Source organism: Hippocampus bargibanti, linkage group LG07 (assembly GCF_051943395.1).
Source record: "Hippocampus bargibanti isolate YZ-2025 linkage group LG07, ASM5194339v1, whole genome shotgun sequence".
NCBI classification, from domain to species: Eukaryota; Metazoa; Chordata; class Actinopteri; order Syngnathiformes; family Syngnathidae; genus Hippocampus; species Hippocampus bargibanti.
Window position 1 is genome coordinate 2,948,837 of NC_142740.1, and position 20,122 is coordinate 2,968,958.

Sequence of the window (20,122 nt, forward strand, 5' to 3'; positions counted from 1 at the left end):
TTTTGATAGAATGAAGACAAGCCTTTGCTCATGTGTTCGGACGCTGGGATTGACCGAAGGGAATGGACCCTGCAGCATCGCAAAGCCGCCGATGTCATCCTCACCCCTCCGCAAGCTGACGTGGATATCGACTGCCTGGATGTCAACGTCAAGGGACCTGGTAAAAACTCAATATTGATAAAATACTGCTAAAATATCAATAAAATATTGCAAATATTGTGCGAAAATATTGCTAAAATATGACTAGAACACCGCAAAAATATTGCTAAAATAACGCTAAAATAGCGTTAAAAAACCCTAAAATATTGCTCAAATATTGCTAATATTGTGCAAAAATATTGTTAAAATACCGCAAAAATATTGCGAAAATAACGCTAAAATAGCGCTAAAAAAAAACGCTAAATTATTGCTAAAATGGCGATAAAATAGCGCTAAAATAGTGCTAAAATATCGCTAGAAAATCTTTAAAATGTCACTAAAATAGTGCTAAAATATTGCTAACATATCGATAACAAATTGATAAAATACTGCTAAAATATTGCTAAAATGGCGCTAAAATGGCGATAAAATAGCGCTAAAATAGTGCTAAAATATCGCTAGAAAATCTCTAAAATGTCACTAAAATAGTGCTAAAATATCGATAACATATCGATAACAAATTGATAAAATACTGCTAAAATATTGCTAAAATGGCGCTAAAATGGCGATAAAATAGCGCTAAAATAGTGCTAAAATATCGCTCGAAAATCGCTAAAATATTGCTTAAATATTGCTAAAATACCGCAAAAATATTGCACAAATATTGCTAATATATTGCTAAAATATCGATAAAATATCACTAAAATAGTGCTAAAATATTGCTAAAATATGTCTAAAATGTCCCTAAAATATCGCTAAAATGTCGCTAAAATGGCACTAAAATATTGCTAACTTGTCACTAAAACTAAAATTTTGCTAAAATATCGATAAAATATTGATAAAATACTGCGGAAATACTGCTAAAATATCACTAAAATATCGTTAAAATATCGCTCAAATATTGCTAAAATATTGCGAAAATATTGCTAAAATATTGCTAAAATATCGCTAAAATATTGCTATAATGTCGCAAAAATGTTACTAAAATATCAATAAAATACTGCTAAAATACTGCTCAAATATCGCTAAAATATTGCTAAAATATTGCTAAAATACCACCAAAATATTGCTAAAATACCGCTAAAATATTGTGAAAATACCGCTAAAATAGTGCTAAGTAAGCGCGAAAATATCGCAAAAATATCACTAAAGTATCGCTAAAATTTATAAATATTATATATATATATATATATATATATATATATATATATATATATATATATATATATATATATATATATATATATATATATATATACAGTAAAGTCTCGTTATATCGATATTGGATATATCGATAGTCCCGGTTATATCGATACTATTTCTATGCACGCACGGAGAAAATTACATGCAAACAGGGTCGGATATATCGATAGTCCCGGTTATATCGATATTTTTTCGGACTCCCTTGAATATCGATATAACGAGACTTTACTGTATTATTTATAATTGTATAATTGTTTATTTATTGCATTCTATTTGTGATTATATGTTATTTATGATCGTATCTATGCCTGTATGTGACTGTATAGTGTCCTTGAGAGCTTTGAAAGGCCCTTAAAATGTAATGTATTATTATTCTAAAATATCACTCTTGTTCCAGATGGCTTCACCCCGTTGATGCTAGCTTCGCTCCGCAACGGCGGCGGCCCTGAGTGCTTATTACCTGGCGAGGAGGAAGAAGAAAGCGGAGGCGATGAACCGGGTCCGAGCGTTATATCTGACCTGATCGCACAGGGTGCTTCGCTCATGGCTCAAACGGACCGCACGGGAGAAACGGCGCTCCACCTCGCCGCCCGCTACGCCAGGGCGGACGCCGCCAAGAGGTTGCTGGATGCCGGCGCTGATCCCAACGCCCACGACAACATGGGCAGGACACCCCTGCACGCCGCCGTGGCGGCGGATGCGCAGGGAGTCTTCCAGGTGAGTCGTCGCATCTTATTAACTCCTTCACTGCCAGACGATGTGAGAAAAGGTGTCCACTCCAGTGCCAGGGTTTTGTGTCATTTTCACTCAAATTGCAGGACACGCACAATCTTAAGTTTTAGGACTACATCAAAATTCAATTCAGCATAAGAAACCTTAGAGTCTCCTCTTTTATCAGAAAAGAAACGAGTTAATTCCTAAGTTATCTGGAGTTATCTGAGCTTGAAATGGGGGTGACTACCCAAAATATAATACAATCTGTACATATTGATTTATATCGCGCTTTGACAACAGCTGAAGGTGTAACAAAGCACTAACATGTACAAAAGGCAAATGCTGCCACTTGATTGAAGGGAAAAATATTGCCAGAGGTTTGACCAGCGCTTTATCGTAAAAACCAAAACCCAAACAAATTCGGGAATGGTGCCCCACAGAATATTTATAGTTTTTAGGATGACGTAAACATTCCATTCAGCGTAAGAAACTCTCGTCTTTCATCCGAAAAACAGAGTTAATTCCTAAGTTATATGGGTCTGGAGTTATCTGGCTATCTATTTGCTATGTATTAGCTAGCTACGTAGCTGGCTATCAATTTGCTATCTATTAGCACATGTAGCTATGTAGCTGACTATTTATTAGCTATATGGCTATCTAGCTGGTTAGCTAACTGTTTAGCTGGCTATCTGTTAGCTATCTGTTCGCTACCTGGCTAGCTTTCTATCTATTTGAGTTACTTCCGGGTTGAGTGAACGCTGGCGCATGTGGCTGCCGCTTCTCACCCGCAGAAAAAACGATCCTGTGACTGTAAAGTGAGCTTGAGAGTTTTGAGAGCCGCTTAGAGATTACATTTATTATTATTATTATTATTATTATTATTATTATTATTATTATTATTATTATTATTATTATCTGAGCTCGAAATGGGGGCGGCTGTAGAAAATAACAATACATACATATTGATTTATATAGCGCTTTAACAATAGCTGAAATAGCTGAAATGCTACCCCATCGTGGAAAGGCAAAAAAATTGGCAGAGGTCTGACCAGCGCTGACCCGCAAGAAAAAACAAAACCCAACCAAATTCGGGATTGGCGTTCCACGTCACACTTTTCAATTCCTGAATACATTCGGGGAATGGCAGCGAATGAGTGAAACAAACCCGTGAAAGAATCGCGTTAGCTTTCATCGCTAACTCAAAATGCGCTAACTCTGCCATTCCCAACTCATTTCCTTTTTTTCTCTCCGTGTATATTCGCTTCCTTTTAGATTCTCATTCGCAATCGCGCAACAGATCTGGATGCCCGAATGAATGATGGCACCACTCCGCTCGTCCTAGCGGCCAGATTAGCCGTGGAGGGGATGGTGGAAGAACTGATCCACTGCCATGCCGACATCAACGCAGTCGATGATCACGGTCAGTTATGCAAAAGTGAACAATTAACCCACAAAAAAATGGCGCTTTTCTGATGGTCTAAATGTCATGTAAACGTTATCTTTTTAGCTTTTATTGTCGAGTATAGTTTTCTTGTTTTCATACCCGTAGCATCTTGGATTTAATGTATCGTTAACAATTTCGATTATTAGTTAGTTAGTTAGTTAGTTAGTTACAGTAAAGTCTCGTTATATCGATATTCAAGGGAGTCCGAAAAAATATCGATATAACCGGGACTATCGATATATCCGACCCTGTTTGCATGTAATTTTCCCCGTGCGTGCATAGAAATAGTATCGATATAACCGGGACTATCGATATATCCGATATCGATATAACGAGACTTTACTGTAGTTAGTTAGTTATCTTTTTATTCATCTATTTATTCCTGTGTTTATTTGTTTGTTTATTTATTTACACACTTATTTTATTTATTTACAAAAGTATTTTATTTAATTAGTTGTCTATTTGTTTATTTGTTTGTGTATTTATTTATTTACACACTTACTTATTTTATTTATTTGTTATTTATTTATCTGTCTTTATTTACACCTTTACTTATTTTATTTATTTGTTTATTTGTTTGTTTATTTTTGTGTGTTTGTTTATTTATTTACGCACTTACATATTTCATTTATTTATTTGTCTATGTATTTATTTGTTTGTCTTTTTTATTTATTTACACACTTACTTAATTTATTAGTTTATGTATTTATCTATGTGTTTTATTTATTTACATACTTAATTTTTTACTTAATTACTTTATTTATTATTTGTATGTGTTTATTTATTTATGTACGCACTTACTTATTTTATTTATTTATTTATTTGCCTATTAATTTATTTGCCTATTAATTTATTTACGCACTTACTTATTTTATGTTTGTTTGTTTATTTATTTATCTATTCTTCGATCTACTTATTGTATTTATTTATTTATTTCATTTGTGTGTCTATTTCTCTATTAACACACTTACTTGTTTTATGTATTTATTTATTTTTCTATTAATTTATTTACAAAAGTATTTTATTTAATTAGTTGTCTATTTGTTTATTTGTTTGTGTATTTATTTATTTACACACTTACTTATTTTATTTATTTGTTATTTATTTATTTATCCGTCTTTATTTACACCTTTACTTATTTTATTTATTTGTTTATTTGTTTGTTTATTTTTGTGTGTTTGTTTATTTATTTACGCACTTACATATTTCATTTATTTATTTGTCTATGTATTTATTTGTTTGTCTTTTTTATTTATTTACACACTTACTTAATTTATTAGTTTATGTATTTATCTGTGTTTTATTTATTTACATACTTAATTTTTTACTTAAATACTTTATTTATTATTTGTATGTGTTTATTTATTTATGTACGCACTTACTTATTTTATTTATTTATTTATTTGCCTATTAATTTATTTGCCTATTAATTTATTTACGCACTTACTTATTTTATGTTTGTTTGTTTATTTATTTATCTATTCTTCGATCTACTTATTGTATTTATTTATTTATTTCATTTGTGTGTCTATTTCTCTATTAACACACTTACTTGTTTTATGTATTTATTTATTTTTCTATTAATTTATTTACAAAAGTATTTTATTTAATTAGTTGTCTATTTGTTTATTTGTTTGTGTATTTATTTATTTACACACTTACTTATTTTATTTATTTGTTATTTATTTAGTTATCTGTCTTTATTTACACCTTTACTTATTTTATTTATTTGTTTATTTGTTTGTTTATTTTTGTGTGTTTGTTTATTTATTTACACACTTACATATTTCATTTATTTATTTGTCTATGTATTTATTTGTTTGTCTTTTTTATTTATTTACACACTTACTTAATTTATTAGTTTATGTATTTATCTATGTGTTTTATTTATTTACATACTGAATTTTTTACTTAATTACTTTATTTATTATTTGTATGTGTTTATTTATTTATGTACGCACTTACTTATTTTATTTATTTATTTATTTGCCTATTAATTTATTTACGCACTTACTTATTTTATGTTTGTTTGTTTATTTATTTATCTATTCTTCGATCTACTTATTGTATTTATTTATTTATTTCATTTGTGTGTCTATTTCTTTATGAACACACTTACTTATTTTATTTATTTATTTATTTATTTATTTATCTATTAATTTATTTACGCACTTACTAATTGTATTTATTTATTTATCTATCTACTTATTTTATTTATTTATTTATTTCATTTGTTTGTCCATTTCTGTATTAATGCACTTACTTATTTTATATTTTTATTTGTCTATTTATTTATTTACGCACCTACCTATTTATTTATGTTCTGTAATTATTTTTTAATTTTTTTTTAAATACTATTGCCATTGCAGGCAAGTCGGCGCTTCACTGGGCCGCAGCGGTTAACAACGTGGAGGCCACGCTTGTGCTCCTAAAGAATGGAGCGAATCGTGATATGCAAGACAATAAGGTCAGTTCAAATCCTGTGCTGTGTTATTTTCATTTCGGTGCATGTCGATCAACACCCCCTGCAGTACAGGTAACATCCGACGTACATCCAGGTTCCGTTACGACCAACGGTCGTAAGTCAAAATGGTCGTAAGTTGAAATAATACAGTAAAGTCTCGTTATATCGATATTCAAGGGAGTCCGAAAAAATATCGATATAACCGGGACTATCGATATATCCGATATCGATATAACCAGACTTTACTGTAGCTATATTTTACGTTTTAAGACTCGCGCTGAATATTCCGGAAGTCTTGTTTTTGAATTGCTGACGATCCCCTAAGTGACGTCACGGAGGGAACGCCCTTGACTGAGAAAGCGACACACAATGCATTTTGGGTACTTTTTTTCGTCTGAAAACACCGCGTTGATGGCGAAATTAGAAGGAAAACTACATAAATAACGCAATGGTGAATCGTTGTGTGTCGCAGCCAATTGTGGTAAACCGCATGAAGAAGGTTTCAGTTGACACAAATTCCCAGCGGACAAATCAGCCCATTTCCAACGGAGCTTGTGCGCCATCTTGTGCATTTTCTGGGCGCTACATTGGTGTGCAGATGGCTCGAATTGATACGGAAGGACTTCTTTAATCGATTGTAAACATTTATGCTTTCCTCTTCAGAACTATTTGAATCATATTCATAACTGGATGAGTAACAAGAAAGTATCTTCTCCGAATCTGAACTCTGAAGTCATTGTTTTGATTCTGGAGCAGGGCAGTTTGTGAAGGAGTATCCTGGCGTGATGTCCCGAACAAGGGGGCGGGTTTTTCTGAACCTGCCCAAATCTAAGCTTATTTTGTGAAAAAGTTTGGGACACTTTAAGTCATTTTTATTGATCTTTTGAATTTGACTAAAAATATCAGCCAGCGTGTTTTGGGTATTTTAGATGCGATAAAACGTTTTTCTGATGTCAGTTAGGAATCACAAAAATGGTGTCGGTTGTCTTTTAAATAAAATAATTGGGTCTGGCGGTTGTGGTCGTAAGTACGGGTGGTCGTAAGTTGCGCTGGTTGTAAGTCGGATGTTATCTGTAATGTTTTTATTTTCAACCGGGGACAAATTAACCTAATGGCGGGGTGAATTTTTTTCATTCAGGAGGAGACGCCGCTATTCCTGGCAGCCCGAGAAGGCAGTTTCGAAGCGGCCCAAGTGCTCCTCGACCACTACTCAAACCGCGACATCACCGACCACTTGGATCGTCTACCGAGAGACACGGCGCAAGAAAGAATGCACCACGACATCGTGCGCCTACTGGACCAGTACAATCTGGTTCACAGCCCCCACAACGCCTCCAATCACATCGGCGGAAACTCTTCGGTGATGTGCGGGGCTAACGGAGCCGCTTTCATCGGCATGCGTCCCGGCGCGCAGGGCAAAAAGAGCCGCAGGGGCGGCGCCAAGATGGGAGGCGTCGGCGGGGCAGCGAAAGAGCCGAAAGACGTCAAGGCGAAGCGGAGAAAGAAACCCGCCGGGGGGGAAGCTCCCGCTAGCGGCGGCGGGGGCGGAGTCAATGGCGTGAAAGCAGCCGCCGGACTTCCCGAAAGCTCCGTCACCATGTCGCCCGTCGACTCCCTGGAGTCGCCGCACGCCAGGGAGGCCCCCGCCGCCGCCAAATCGCCCCCTCTCGTGAACAGCCCGGCAACCAGGCCGATGCTACCCCCCGTTAGCCACATGCTAGGCCAGCAGCAGCAGCAGCAGCAGGCATGGGTGGGCATGACCAAGCACGGCTACGGCGGCCACATGTTCGGCCTGCTTCCGCACTCCATGGGGGGGACGCACCGCGGGATGGCGCAGCACCGCGGCGCCATGCTGACCCCCATGAACGTCACGGTGACCCGGGAGCAGCTGCCCCCCATCGTCACCTTCCAAATGATGCCGCCCGGCGGGGGGCAAGGCCTGCTCAAGCAACCCCACGTGCAGGTGACTCAAACCCAGCCGCAGAACGGCCAACCGGGACCCGCCCACCTCCGCTGCAACCAGGGTTTGCTATACCAAATCCCCGAGCAGATGACCCTTGGCCTCCCCCACCCGATGCAACACCCCCACGCCATCAACCACGGGGGGTCCCTCCCTTCTTACCCGCCCATGCAGAGCCCGGTGGATAAATACCCCACGCCGCCTTCCCAGCATAGTTTCACCCCCGCCAGCTCCGACGGGACCACCCCGGGTCACCCGCCGCACCCGGCTAGCGAGCACCCCTATCTCACGCCCTCCCCCGAATCGCCGGACGCTTGGTCGTCGTCGTCGCCGCACTCCACCTCGGACTGGTCCGACGTCACCACTAGCCCCACCTCGCTGGGGAACGGCCACCACGCGCCGCCCTCGGGCCGCCACACGCACATTCCCGAGCAGGCGCAGGCGCAGGTGCAGGCGCAGGTGCAACCGTCGCAGCAGCAGCAGTCGTCCCAGCAGCCGCAGGCTTTGGGGAGCAGGCAGGTTTTTGCGTAGATGCAGATAAACAAAGACTTTTTGGGGTTCCATGATGCTTTGAGATTGACGCCTTGTCAATTTCTTTGTTCCAATACTATTTTATAGTCCTTTCTCTCTTTTGCACTTAAGAAAACGTGTGTATAGTCCCGAAAAACACCCAAGCTAGACATCAAATACATCATAATCATAATCATAGTCATAATCATAATAATACATTTCATTTCAAAGCGCCAAAACTCTCAAGGTCACTTTACAGTCACAGGATCAGTTTTTCTGTGGGTGAGCAGTGGCAGCCACATGCGCCAGCGTTCACTCAACCCGGAATAACTCAAATACAGTGATACCTCGGTTTACGAACTTTTCGGTTGACGCACGTTACATTTCTGAAAGTTTTACCTTGGCATACAAACTATTTTTCGGGATACACACGGAGCTGCCGCAATAAGTGATGTGTCGTTCGCGAACGAGCCCGTTTCCCTAACAAGAAATGGTGGCCGAATGTTTTGTCCTCTATTCCCCACCCCCAGTCTTCAGTTAAAGCCACGTGATTGGTCAAGAACGCAGCAGTGGGGGGGCAGGGGGTTAAACATAAAAGACACAGGCAGACGACAGAGAGAGTGAGAAAACACACACACACGAAAGGGAGGCGACAGAGCTTGAAACAAAAAAAAACAAAAGTGAAATGGTGAGAAAATGGATAGAAACCAGTAAAATTTGGACTCGTTTCAACTTTGATAGTTCAAAGGCAGAGTGTAGACTGCAAGGTTAAAATTCACATCATTCAGGCTCCACAAATAACCCGCACAAGCCATCTGTACACTTGATGCAGAAAGCTATCAACCCAGCTAAACAGAACACAATTGATGAGGAACTAGGTAAAATTATCGCAGAGAAAGTACCAACAAGGGATCATTCCTCAAGATGGTGAAAGAAGAAGGCTACGTTCCTCATCAAGTCTTTAATGCTGAGGAAACCGGCCATTCCGTCAAGCCATCAACGACCATCACAAAGGCAAATAAAACGACTTTATTCTACAGTACAGTTTATTTCTTTAATTATAATACCGTAACACATTTATTATACATAAAATAAGGTATATTTTGTGTAGTTTTAAGGCTTAGAAAATTAGAAAGTAGAAAATTATGTTTTATGCCAGCCAACATCTCACTCTCGCGCAGCAATCGACCGTGTGATGGCACCAGAGGGGGAGGAGTTTGCGAGCCATTTAGCCTCCGAGTCTCTATTCAACATTTTGAATGGATTTCAACTTATGACCATTTTGACTTACGACCGTTCGGTCGGAACGGAACTCGGTCGTAAGTCGGATGTTACCTGTATATGTATTATTTTTTTGGGAGGGACATTATCTACATGCGTACCAAACAAAATCACAATTATTTTTTCGTTATATTTCTTTTATGATTATATGCACAAAAACGGATATTAAGATGATGGGGGGGGCGGGGTTTGTTATTCATCAATCCTTTCGACAATGTTCCTGTTAAAACCACTCTCCTATGGCCACATTTTTTTGGAGCGGTGGGGAGGCTGATACCCCGTTTGTGACTCAAGAGACCCATCTGAAGCTTTTTACTTGTTGTATAGTAGTTCCAAAAAAAGAACAATCATAGTTACAAAAATCCATGGACTTTTTTTTTGTTTGTTTTTGTTGTTGTTGTTGAAACACATGGACGCACAGCACATTCTGCTTGTAAAGTCTGAGATTTTACTTGGCAATTTTTTTAATAGCTCTTTTTTTTTTATATCCGAATACTGTGTGCACTTGTTGAATGATTTTTTTAACTGCCTTTTTTTCCTCAATGTTTCCCTCAAAACTATTTTTTGCTTAGTTACAATCATTGTCGCCGTTTGTTTTAGTTGTCATGGTGCATAAGCCAAGTCTCGAAGTCAATCCAATACTCCAAAAAGCTATGGGAGCATTTATTCCATCTGTACTTCATCTGTACTTATTTGAAGGTGTCGGACGTTTCGCTCCTCATCCGAAAAGCTTCGTCAATGACCTAAAATTTTGCTGGTAGCTCTGTCCCTATATATGTGTGTGTGTGTGTGTGTGTGTGTATATATATATATATATATATATATATATCAGCATATAAAAAATATAAATATAAAATATAAAATATAATATATATATATATATATATATATATATATATATATATATATATAAATATATATATATATATATATATATATATAGCATATCAGCATATAAAAAATATAAATATAAATATAAAATATAAAATATATATATATATATATATATACACATTTCATTTATAAGCGCCTTTCAAAACTCTCAAGTTTGCTTTACAGTCACAGGATACGTTTTTCTGTGGGTGAGCAGCCGCAGGCGCCAGTGTTCACTCAACCAGGAAGTAACTCGAATAGATAGAAAGCTAGCTAATACATAGCTAATAGATAGCTAGATAGAGTGCTACTCACATGGCTAATAGCTAGCGAGTCGCTTCGATAGCTAGCTAGCTAGCTAGATAGCCTGATAGCTAATAGATAGCTAGCTAGACAGCCAGTATTAGGGCCATTATTAACGACGCAGCTAACAGCTAGCTAGATAGTTAGCTAACAATTATTCATCCCAAAGGAAACACGCTGGAAGGCGATATATATGTATATATATGTATATATATATATGGTCAGAGCTACTCGCACAATTTTAGGTTGCTGACGAAGCTTTTCGGATGAGGAGCGAAACGTCCAACACAAACAAGATTTCTGCACGTATAGCAGGCAAAGGTTTTTGTTGATAATTTTGTTGATGTGTACTGTATATAGATGTTTTTCTTCTCTTTTTTTTCTAAGACCATATGAAGTAGTTGTGGACATGCTCGCGCTCAGACAAACTCTTCTGAATTAAAGCATCATCAGATACATATGTGTGTGTTATTTTATTTTATTTAGATAGTCAGATCATCAAGCCTGAATAATAATTTTGGGCTTGGCTGTATTTTTAAATCGTACTTAATGTATTCAATAAGGGCTCGTAGCGCTAGCCCTAAGTTTATCTGAAAGAAAAAATGATTATATGTATGTACAAAGCTCAACACAAAGCAAAACATCCCTAAAATGCACACAAAATTATGTCTTACTTCCATCACTTTGCTGCTGTGAATTGTAAATTTTTCCACTGCAAGACTCATAAAGGCTAATCCTATCCAATAATAATAATACATTTCATTTGTAAGCGCCTTTCAAAACTCTCAAGGTCACTGTACAGTCACACGACCAGCTTTTCTGTGGGTGAGCAGAATAGATAGAAAGCTAGCTAGCTAGAAAGATAGCCAGATATATAGCTAACAGATACACAGCTAGATAGCTTGCAAGACAGCCAGCTAATAAATAGCAAATAACTAGCTAGCTAGCTTTTAGTCCTTTTCATCCAAACGTCAAGTAGACTCAGTGACCTAGCTCGCTAGAAAGCTAGCCAGCTACATAGCTAACAAACATACAGATTGCTTGCCAGCTAGCTAGAAAGCTAGCTAGCGTGTAGTCATTTTCATCCAAACGTCAAGTGAAATACACAAAGAAGAAGAAATAAATAAAAAATGTAAACATGAAGATCTAACTAAATAAATAAATACATATACAAACAAAAACAACCACATAAATAAATAAATACATCAATAAATCCCTAAATAAATACATAACTAGATATAAGTAAAACATAAAGAACGAAATAAATAAATCAATACCATGCATCTATCTTCAGTCATTTCAGTAAATCGATCTCTTTTAAATATATAACTTTCTTATATTTCAAATAAATCGTTGTATACTTATGTACACTGTGACTGTAGTGACCTTGAGAGTTTATAAATGAACTATATTATTATTATTATTATTATTATTATTATTATTATTATTATTATTATTATTATTATTATTATTATTATTATTTTTTATTCGTATGTGTTGAAAGTGTACGGAAACCCAATTAGTTAATGCAGTTTCATCACTGGCCTCTGGGTGGCAGACGATCATCATCATCAACAGCAGCTATACCACCTACGACGCAACGAAGAAGAACTGCACGGTGATGCGATATATTTTTTTTACATTCTTCTTGAGCGATCTCACACGTCAAGTCTATTTGTTTTACATGAGCGATTCTTTTGTAAAATTATGTGACAATGTCCAGTTCGTCATAATGTGCGAGTCTCCGCGGATGGTGGATGTCCAGAACTGGTCGACGGACGATAGGATGTAAATGAAAGAAAGAAACGAGCGCGACATTTGTAGCTGCTTCGATTGTGACTTTTGGTCAGGGCGGACGACAAGTGAGCTACAATTCTCTTGGTTGCTTTTTATGTCTTGAAAATCATCTTTTAAAGTCACTTACGGGTAAGAATTCCGTCCTGTTTTCCAAAGGTTTATAAACTTGTTGTCCACTAAATGGTAGAATGCAATAAAGGGCGAGTTTTGACATGCCGATGGTTAGTAAAGGGATTTCTTTTGTACAATAGATTTTCTCTTCTGTTCTATTCAAAATGTATTTTTTCCTGAAAGACAACTCATTAATCGGGGGCAATAATGAACATAAATATTTGTTAAACTAAGTCATTTTAATCATACCTGTCAACCTGCGAGACACTGACCTTAGTAACGGCTCAATTTTTCCTTACTGAGAAAAAAATAAGTGTAATATTTCATTGCGCAATTTTATTAAACAAAATTTCACATGTAAACATGAATACTTTTCACAAGTTACAACATATTTCTAGCAATAATCAAGTATGTTCTTTGTTGTAGACTCGAGCATTGTGGCATTTATTGCAATAAAAACATTTACAGCAATAAAAACAGTTGAAATTTGTGTTGTTACGATGAATAATGTTTATTAAAAAATATGAATGATATTACGGCGGTAAAACGTTTAATTTAACTGATTTAAAAATACAATTCCATTTGACCGGAATTATGTTTTCGGAACTTGTGTTCATCTCGCCAGTTTTCGGACGGACTTGTTTACTCGGTGGACGTCTTCTCTTCTTACGAATAGCGATATTTGTTACAATTAACATTACTGCTAATATTTAATGAGGAAAACGGAATCGAAAATTTCTCAAAATTATATTTACCCATTTTTGCGTTTCCCTTACTTTCTTGTATAAACGTACGCATCTAAAAACGTGCTAAAATCCTACAGAATACGGAAAAAACGGCCGGTTGACAGGTATCTTTTAATCCAAAAACTGTAGGTTACAGAACCGTATCTCCGTTATAATAGGAAGCTAGCTCGCTAGCTTTTTATCCATTTGAGTTACTTCCGGGTTGAGTGAACGCTGGCGCGTGGGTCTGCCGCTGCTCACCCACAGAAAAAACATGACTGGAGAGTGACATTGAGAGTTTTGAAAGGCGCTAATAAATGAAATGTATTATTGTTATTATAATAATGAGAATAGGAAACCAATAAAGAGTGGGTAATGTGCCGAGGAGCGTGTTGCGGGGTACTATAGATCCAGTTAAAACCGGTGCAGACTTCTGACAGTTTTTTTTTTAGGTAAACCAGATATTTTTTTTATATATTTTGAATGTAAAAACCTTCATTGTCCTCTTCTCTGTTATTAGCCTCCCCACTGAGTGGCCGTCATGGCTTCCTCCCGACTCAAATACCTCTCACTGGGCGTGCTGGTATTCCAGACGACATCCTTGGTCCTTGTCATGCGCTACTCTCGAACGCTGCAGGCGGAGGGCCCGCGCTACCTGGCTTCTTCTGCCGTGGTGGTAGCCGAGGTCATGAAAATCATCATCTGTCTGATGCTCGTCTTCAAGGAACACAGTGAGCGAGCGAGCGAGCGCTCTTCTGGTACAGTGATACCTTGGCTTACGAACTTAATTGGGTCCCAGACAGTGTGTAAGGTGAAAAGTGTGTATCCCAAAAAATAATTTCCCATAGGAAACCATTAAAATGACAATAATCCGTTCCCAGGTCCCCATCAAAGATAATTTTCTAAGCCTTAAAACTACACAATATATACCTTATTTATGTATAATAAATGTGCTATGGTATTATAATTAAAGAAATAAACTGTACTGTATAATAAAGTCGTTTTATTTACTTTTGTGATGGTCGTTGATGGCGGCTTGATGGAATGGAGTGACCGGTTTCATCAGCATTAAACACTTGATGAGGAACGTAACCTTCTTCTTTCACCATCTTGAGGAATGATCCCTTGGAGGTGCTTTCTCTGTGATAATTTTACCTAGTTCCTCATCAATCGTGTCCTGTTTAGCTGGGTGGATAGCTTTTTGTATCAAGTGTACAGATGGCTTGTGCGAGTTGTTTGTGGAGCATGATTGATGGGCTATTTTAACCTTGCAGTCTACACTCTGCCTTTGAACTATCAAAGTTGAAACTCTCTCCCTGTCGTCTGCCTGTCTCTTTAATGTGTAAAGCACCTCCCCTCACTGCTGCATTTTTGACCAATCACGTGACTTTAACCGAAGACTGGGGATGGGGAATAGAGGACAAAAACAGTCGGCTGCCATTTTGTTGTTAGAAGAACGGGCTCGTTTGTGAACGACACATCATTCATTGTGGCGCTCCGTGTGTATCCTGAAAAATAGTTCGTATGTCAAGGTAAAATTGTATGAATATATTTTTAATATTTTTAAAATTGTCATAAATGTAACGTTCGTAAACTGAAAAGTTCGTAAGCCAAAGGGGTTCGTAAACCGATGTATTGCTTTTTGATTTGATCCAAACGAATTAGCGTTTCCTTTCCCGAACTTCTCTCAGGTTACAGCGTGCGAGCGTTCAACAGCGTCCTCCGCCATGAGATCGCTAACAAGCCTCTGGAAACCCTGAAGCTCGCCATCCCTTCTGGTATCTACACCCTGCAGAACAACCTGCTCTACGTCGCCTTATCCAACCTGGACGCCGCCACCTACCAGGTTGGTCTCGGAAAGCGTTACGGCATTTTAGCGTCGGCGCTGATTTCGACCACTTCCTTGTCGTCCGCCAGCTGACTTACCAGCTGAAGATCTTGACCACGGCTCTGTTTTCCGTCTTCATGCTGGGACGGCGGTTGGGTGTCTATCAGTGGCTTTCCTTAGTCATCCTCATGGCTGGAGTGGCTCTGGTGCAGGTAGGGTTTTTAGTTGCCATTCAGTCAACCATTTTGAATTCGTTTTTTTTTCTCACCTTAACAAATGAACTGAGCCGCGTTATGATTGACAGCAGGAAGTGACGTGCGGTGAGGTTCATGCCTGGTGAGGCACTGACGTCATAGCGGTCAGATTTACAAACATGAAGTCTACAAAGTAGCTTATTCACCATTTGATTGGCAACGGTTAACGTGTTTTGTTTAAAATGTCATGTCAACATTCTTTAGATAAAATGTCGCATAGAAAATAAAAGAAAAAACGTTATCATGTTACCTTTACTTATCTTCTCATCTTCTCCCAATCTGAACTCTCTGAAGCCATTGTTTTGATTCTGGAGCAAGGCAGTGTGTGACCAACAGTGACATCACAAACAAAGGGGGCGGGACTTTCTGAATCTCACCAGTTCCGAGCTCATTTTGGGGCAGTTTTGGGACACTTTAAGTCGTTTTTATTGGTGTTTTGCATTTGACTGAAAATATCAGCCTGCGTGTTTTGGGTATTTTAGATGTTATATAATGTTTTTCGGATGTCAGTTAGGAAACAAAAAAAAAAATGGTGTCGGTTGTCCTTTTAGCTAACGCGACTTGCAGGGCGCCGTCAAACAGTCGTTGAGTCATTTTTACAATTTAGAGGCGCCGCCCTTCCTACTATGCCTCCAGCGGCTTACACGCTTCTCTCATTTTATTTATTTATTTTTTTGCTTGTATGTATGGATGGATGGATGTATTTATGTATGTATGTATGTATGTATGTCTGTCTGTCTGTATTTATGGATGTATTTACCTATTTATTTACGTATGTATTTACTTATTTATTGACTTACTTATTTACTTACTTATGTATGTATGTATGTCTGTCTGTCTGTATGTATTTACGGATGTATTTATGGATGTATTTACTTATGTATTTACTTATTTATTTACTTACTCATTTCCTTACTCATTTACTTACTTATGTCTGTCTGTATGTATGTATTTACGGATGTATTTATGGATGTATTTACATATGTATTTACTTATTTATTTACTTACTCATTTCCTTACTCATTTACTTCCTCATTTACTTCCTCATTTACTTACTTATTTACTTACTTATGTATGTATGTATGTCTGTCTGTCTGTATGTATGTATGTATGTATTTCTGGATGTATTTACGTATGTATTTACTTATTTATTTACTTACTCATTTCCTTACTCATTTACTCATTTACTTACTTATTTACTTACTTATGTATGTATGTCTTTCTGTCTGTATGTATTTACGGATGTATTTATGGATGTATTTACGTATGTATTTACTTATTTATTTACTTATTTATTTACTTATTTATTTACTTACTCATTTCCTTACTCATTTACTTACTCATTTACTTACTTATTTACTTACTTATGTCTGTCTGTCTGTATTTATGGATGCATTTACGTATGTATTTACGTATGTATTTACTTATTTATTTACTTATTTATTTACTTACTCATTTCCTTACTTATTTACTTACTTATTTATTTACTTATGTATGTACTTATGTATGTATGTATGTATGTATGTCTGTCTGTCTGTATGTATTTATGGATGTATTTACGTATGTATTTACTTACTCATTTACTTACTCATTTACTTACTTATTTACTTACGTATGTATGTCTGTCTGTCTGTCTGTATGTATTTATGGATGTATTTACTTATTTATTTACTTACACATTTACTTACTAATTTCCTTACTCATTTACTTACTTATTTACTTACTCATTTACTTACTCATTTACTTACTTACTTATTTACTTATTATTTACAGTGGCCATCAGAATCTCCGGTCGTGGCGCAGAAGACGTCGCCGGCCACGGGTTCCCAGTTTGTTGGCGTCATGGCCGTGCTGGTCGCGTGCTGCTCCAGCGGCTTTGCCGGCGTCTACTTTGAGAAGATCTTGAAGGAGAGCAAACAGAGCGTCTGGATTCGAAATATCCAGCTTGGTCAGTCAGTCCACGTTGGCCTGTTTGTGATCCAGGAAGTTTTTTTTTTTCTATTCTTGTTTGACAGGCTAAAAGTTTCAATAGTTGTTAATATCGGTCGTCAACGAATGCCATCTCGTGTTTCATTTTAGGGATGTTCTGCTTCGTGTTCAGCTTTATCGGCATGCTGAGCTTCGACGGAGACAAAGTGATGGAATCGGGAATGTTCCAGGGATACAACGCCGTCACCGTCGCCGTGGTTACGTTACAGGTCGGTCTGGCTTGGACGCCGACTGCCTTTCATCTGTGTATTTTTTATTTATTTTTTATTTTTTTCCTTCCAATCAGGCACTCGGCGGTCTGGTCATCGCGGCGGTCATCAAATACGCCGATAACATCCTCAAAGGCTTTGCTACGTCGCTTTCCATCATCCTCTCCACGCTCATTTCTTACTTTTGGCTACAGGACTTTGACCCCACAAGGTACAAACGCCACCGCAGTCTTCGAACGAACTTCCTTTGCCGCCGCAACTGTACAACGGAGGCATTTTCCGACAGGCCATTTATTCTCTCTTTCCTCCGCTAGCGTCTTCTTTCTGGGAGCCGCCCTTGTCATCGGAGCCACGTTCCTCTACGGTTACGAAGGCAAGAAGCCGTCCAACCCGAGCAGGGCGTGACACTGACTCTGACGGGCCAAAAATTAAGGTTTGGATAAGTGGAACAAGTTAAAAAAAAAAGGAAAGTGTAATTGCTAGCTAGCTACACCGCTAAGTGCCTCGGTTGGGGAAAGACAAATGAGACATTTTGTGTAATCATATGAAGAAGAACAGCCAATGGGTAAGAAATACACAAGGGTGGAACTAAGTTGGAATTATGTGAAATTTTCAGTTTAATTTTTTTTTTATTTTTGCGTAGCTATCTGCTCCTTGTTTGAGAACAGCAAGTCGAATACATTTCGAATGTAGCGAATTTAGCTCAATTAGGATTTTTTGACATTTTGGAGCAGGAAATATAGTTTAATTTCTAAATTAACATGCGCGGTCACTGCGTCTCCTCTAGCTGGCGCTGCAGTCAGCCAAAAAAAAAAAAAAAAAAGGGTTCCACGATGGTGTGGGGAAAAATGATTGGAAGGCTTTTCTGGGCACATTTTTTTAGCCTGGTTGCTAGGCAACCAATGGCTAGAATTGATCAACGTGGCGATAGTCATTTGGGAAAGTCTGAGAGAGATGATCATGGGTAAATCGGTTACAGTGGATGTAAATAATCACACCTTTATAATTCATTTGATTCATTAATCTAAGAAGATTAATTTTAAAAAACAGGATTTTTTTCCCTCGCCATGTTAATTTATTGGCGTTAACATTCGGGTAAATAATGTTTTTTTATGCTGATCAGAGATTTGTTTCGAAGTTTTATTTTGAAAAGCTTCATTTAATTGACTGTTATGATTACTGTTGTTTCATTTTGTGGGTGTGCTTCACATTGTTGTCTGGTTTACTCCTCACACGATGTTTTTTTTTTTTTATAAAGTGGCAAAACTCGTCTGACCATCCTTTGCTCATTTTTCATAGCGCCTCATAATCTTTTATAAACTGCAACCCAACCCATTGATGAAAAAAAAAAAGAACATGACAGTGATACCTCGGTTTACGAACCCCTTGGCTTATGAACCTTTCGGTTTATCATCGTTAAATGTATGAAAATTTTACTTTGGCATACAAACTATTTTTTGGGATACACATTTAGCGCTGCCGCAATGAGTGATATGTCATTCGCGAACGAGCCCGTTCTCGTAACAAGAAAATGGCAGCCGGCTTGTTTTGGTCCTCTTTTCCCCGCCCCCAGTCTTCGGTTAAAGCCACGTGATTGGTCAAGAACGCAGCAGTGAGGGGAAGTGGTTGAAACATTAAAGAGACCGGAAGACGACAGAGAGTGACAAAATGGATAGAAAACAATGAAATTTGGACTGATTTCAACTTTGATAGTTCAAAGGCAGAGTGTAGACTGCAAGGTTAAAATATCCCATCAATTAGGATCCACAAATAACCCGCACAAGCCATCTGTACACTTGATGCAAAAAGCTATCGACCCAGCTAAATAGAACACAATTGATGAGGAACTAGGTAAAATTATCGCAGAGTGATCTTCCGGAAACTGCTGAAGAGGCTCATCGCTTTGAAATATGGCGTCTTGTAACGCACCATTACGTTCGAATCCGCCTCCACGGCCGTGGGGCAGCGGTCAATAGTGGTCGCCAGTTCGCACACTGCCACATTCTTCCTGCGGACGTGCCATTTGTTGCAGGCGACGCTCTGGATGCAGCCCGTGGCGACCAATCACTGCTCCTCGGACCATCGCTAACAGATCCGGGCGGCGATCACCGTGAAGGATGTCACGTCATTGTCACCAGTGTGGCAGTTGAGGAAGGAGATCACACGACTGACGTCTTTATTCCAACTGCTAACAAGTGGATCGTACTTGGAACATGAAAATGCAGTGAAATATCTTAACATGAACACGCCCCCTGCCTTGTACCTGCTGGGTGAGATGCCTGGTCCTAGTGCCCGCCAAAACATCACCATTATCAACTG

At 37.9% G+C, this 20,122-nt stretch overlaps 2 protein-coding genes across 6 annotated transcripts in view; both read left to right on the forward strand.

The window, feature by feature from the left end:
- Positions 1–10,509, forward strand: part of notch2 (notch receptor 2) — an 85,104-nt gene extending 74,595 nt beyond the window's left edge. For both annotated transcript variants that reach the window (XM_089000738.1, XM_089000739.1), the window contains 5 exons: positions 10–160; positions 1,739–2,058; positions 3,328–3,475; positions 5,869–5,966; positions 7,102–10,509. In XM_089000738.1, the coding sequence (XP_088856864.1) occupies positions 10–160; positions 1,739–2,058; positions 3,328–3,475; positions 5,869–5,966; positions 7,102–8,454 (2,070 nt within the window). In that variant the 3' untranslated portion in view covers positions 8,455–10,509. The remainder of the gene's footprint in view (positions 1–9; positions 161–1,738; positions 2,059–3,327; positions 3,476–5,868; positions 5,967–7,101) is intronic.
- Positions 10,510–12,504: 1,995 nt separating this feature from the next.
- On the forward strand, positions 12,505–19,073 carry slc35a3a (solute carrier family 35 member A3a). Of its 4 annotated transcripts, none has more exons than XM_089001568.1 (8): positions 12,505–12,816; positions 14,044–14,281; positions 15,215–15,369; positions 15,441–15,563; positions 17,379–17,553; positions 17,685–17,803; positions 17,881–18,014; positions 18,118–19,073. In XM_089001568.1, the coding sequence occupies exons 2-8, from the start codon at positions 14,065–14,067 to the stop codon at positions 18,206–18,208; spliced, it is 1,014 nt and encodes a 337-aa protein (XP_088857694.1). In that variant the 5' UTR covers positions 12,505–12,816; positions 14,044–14,064; the 3' UTR covers positions 18,209–19,073. The 4 variants fall into 4 exon arrangements, with proteins under 4 accessions (XP_088857694.1, XP_088857698.1, XP_088857695.1 ...); XM_089001572.1 differs by having other exon boundaries at positions 14,044–14,254; XM_089001569.1 differs by having other exon boundaries at positions 12,505–12,752.
- The last annotated feature ends 1,049 nt before the right edge of the window (positions 19,074–20,122 follow it).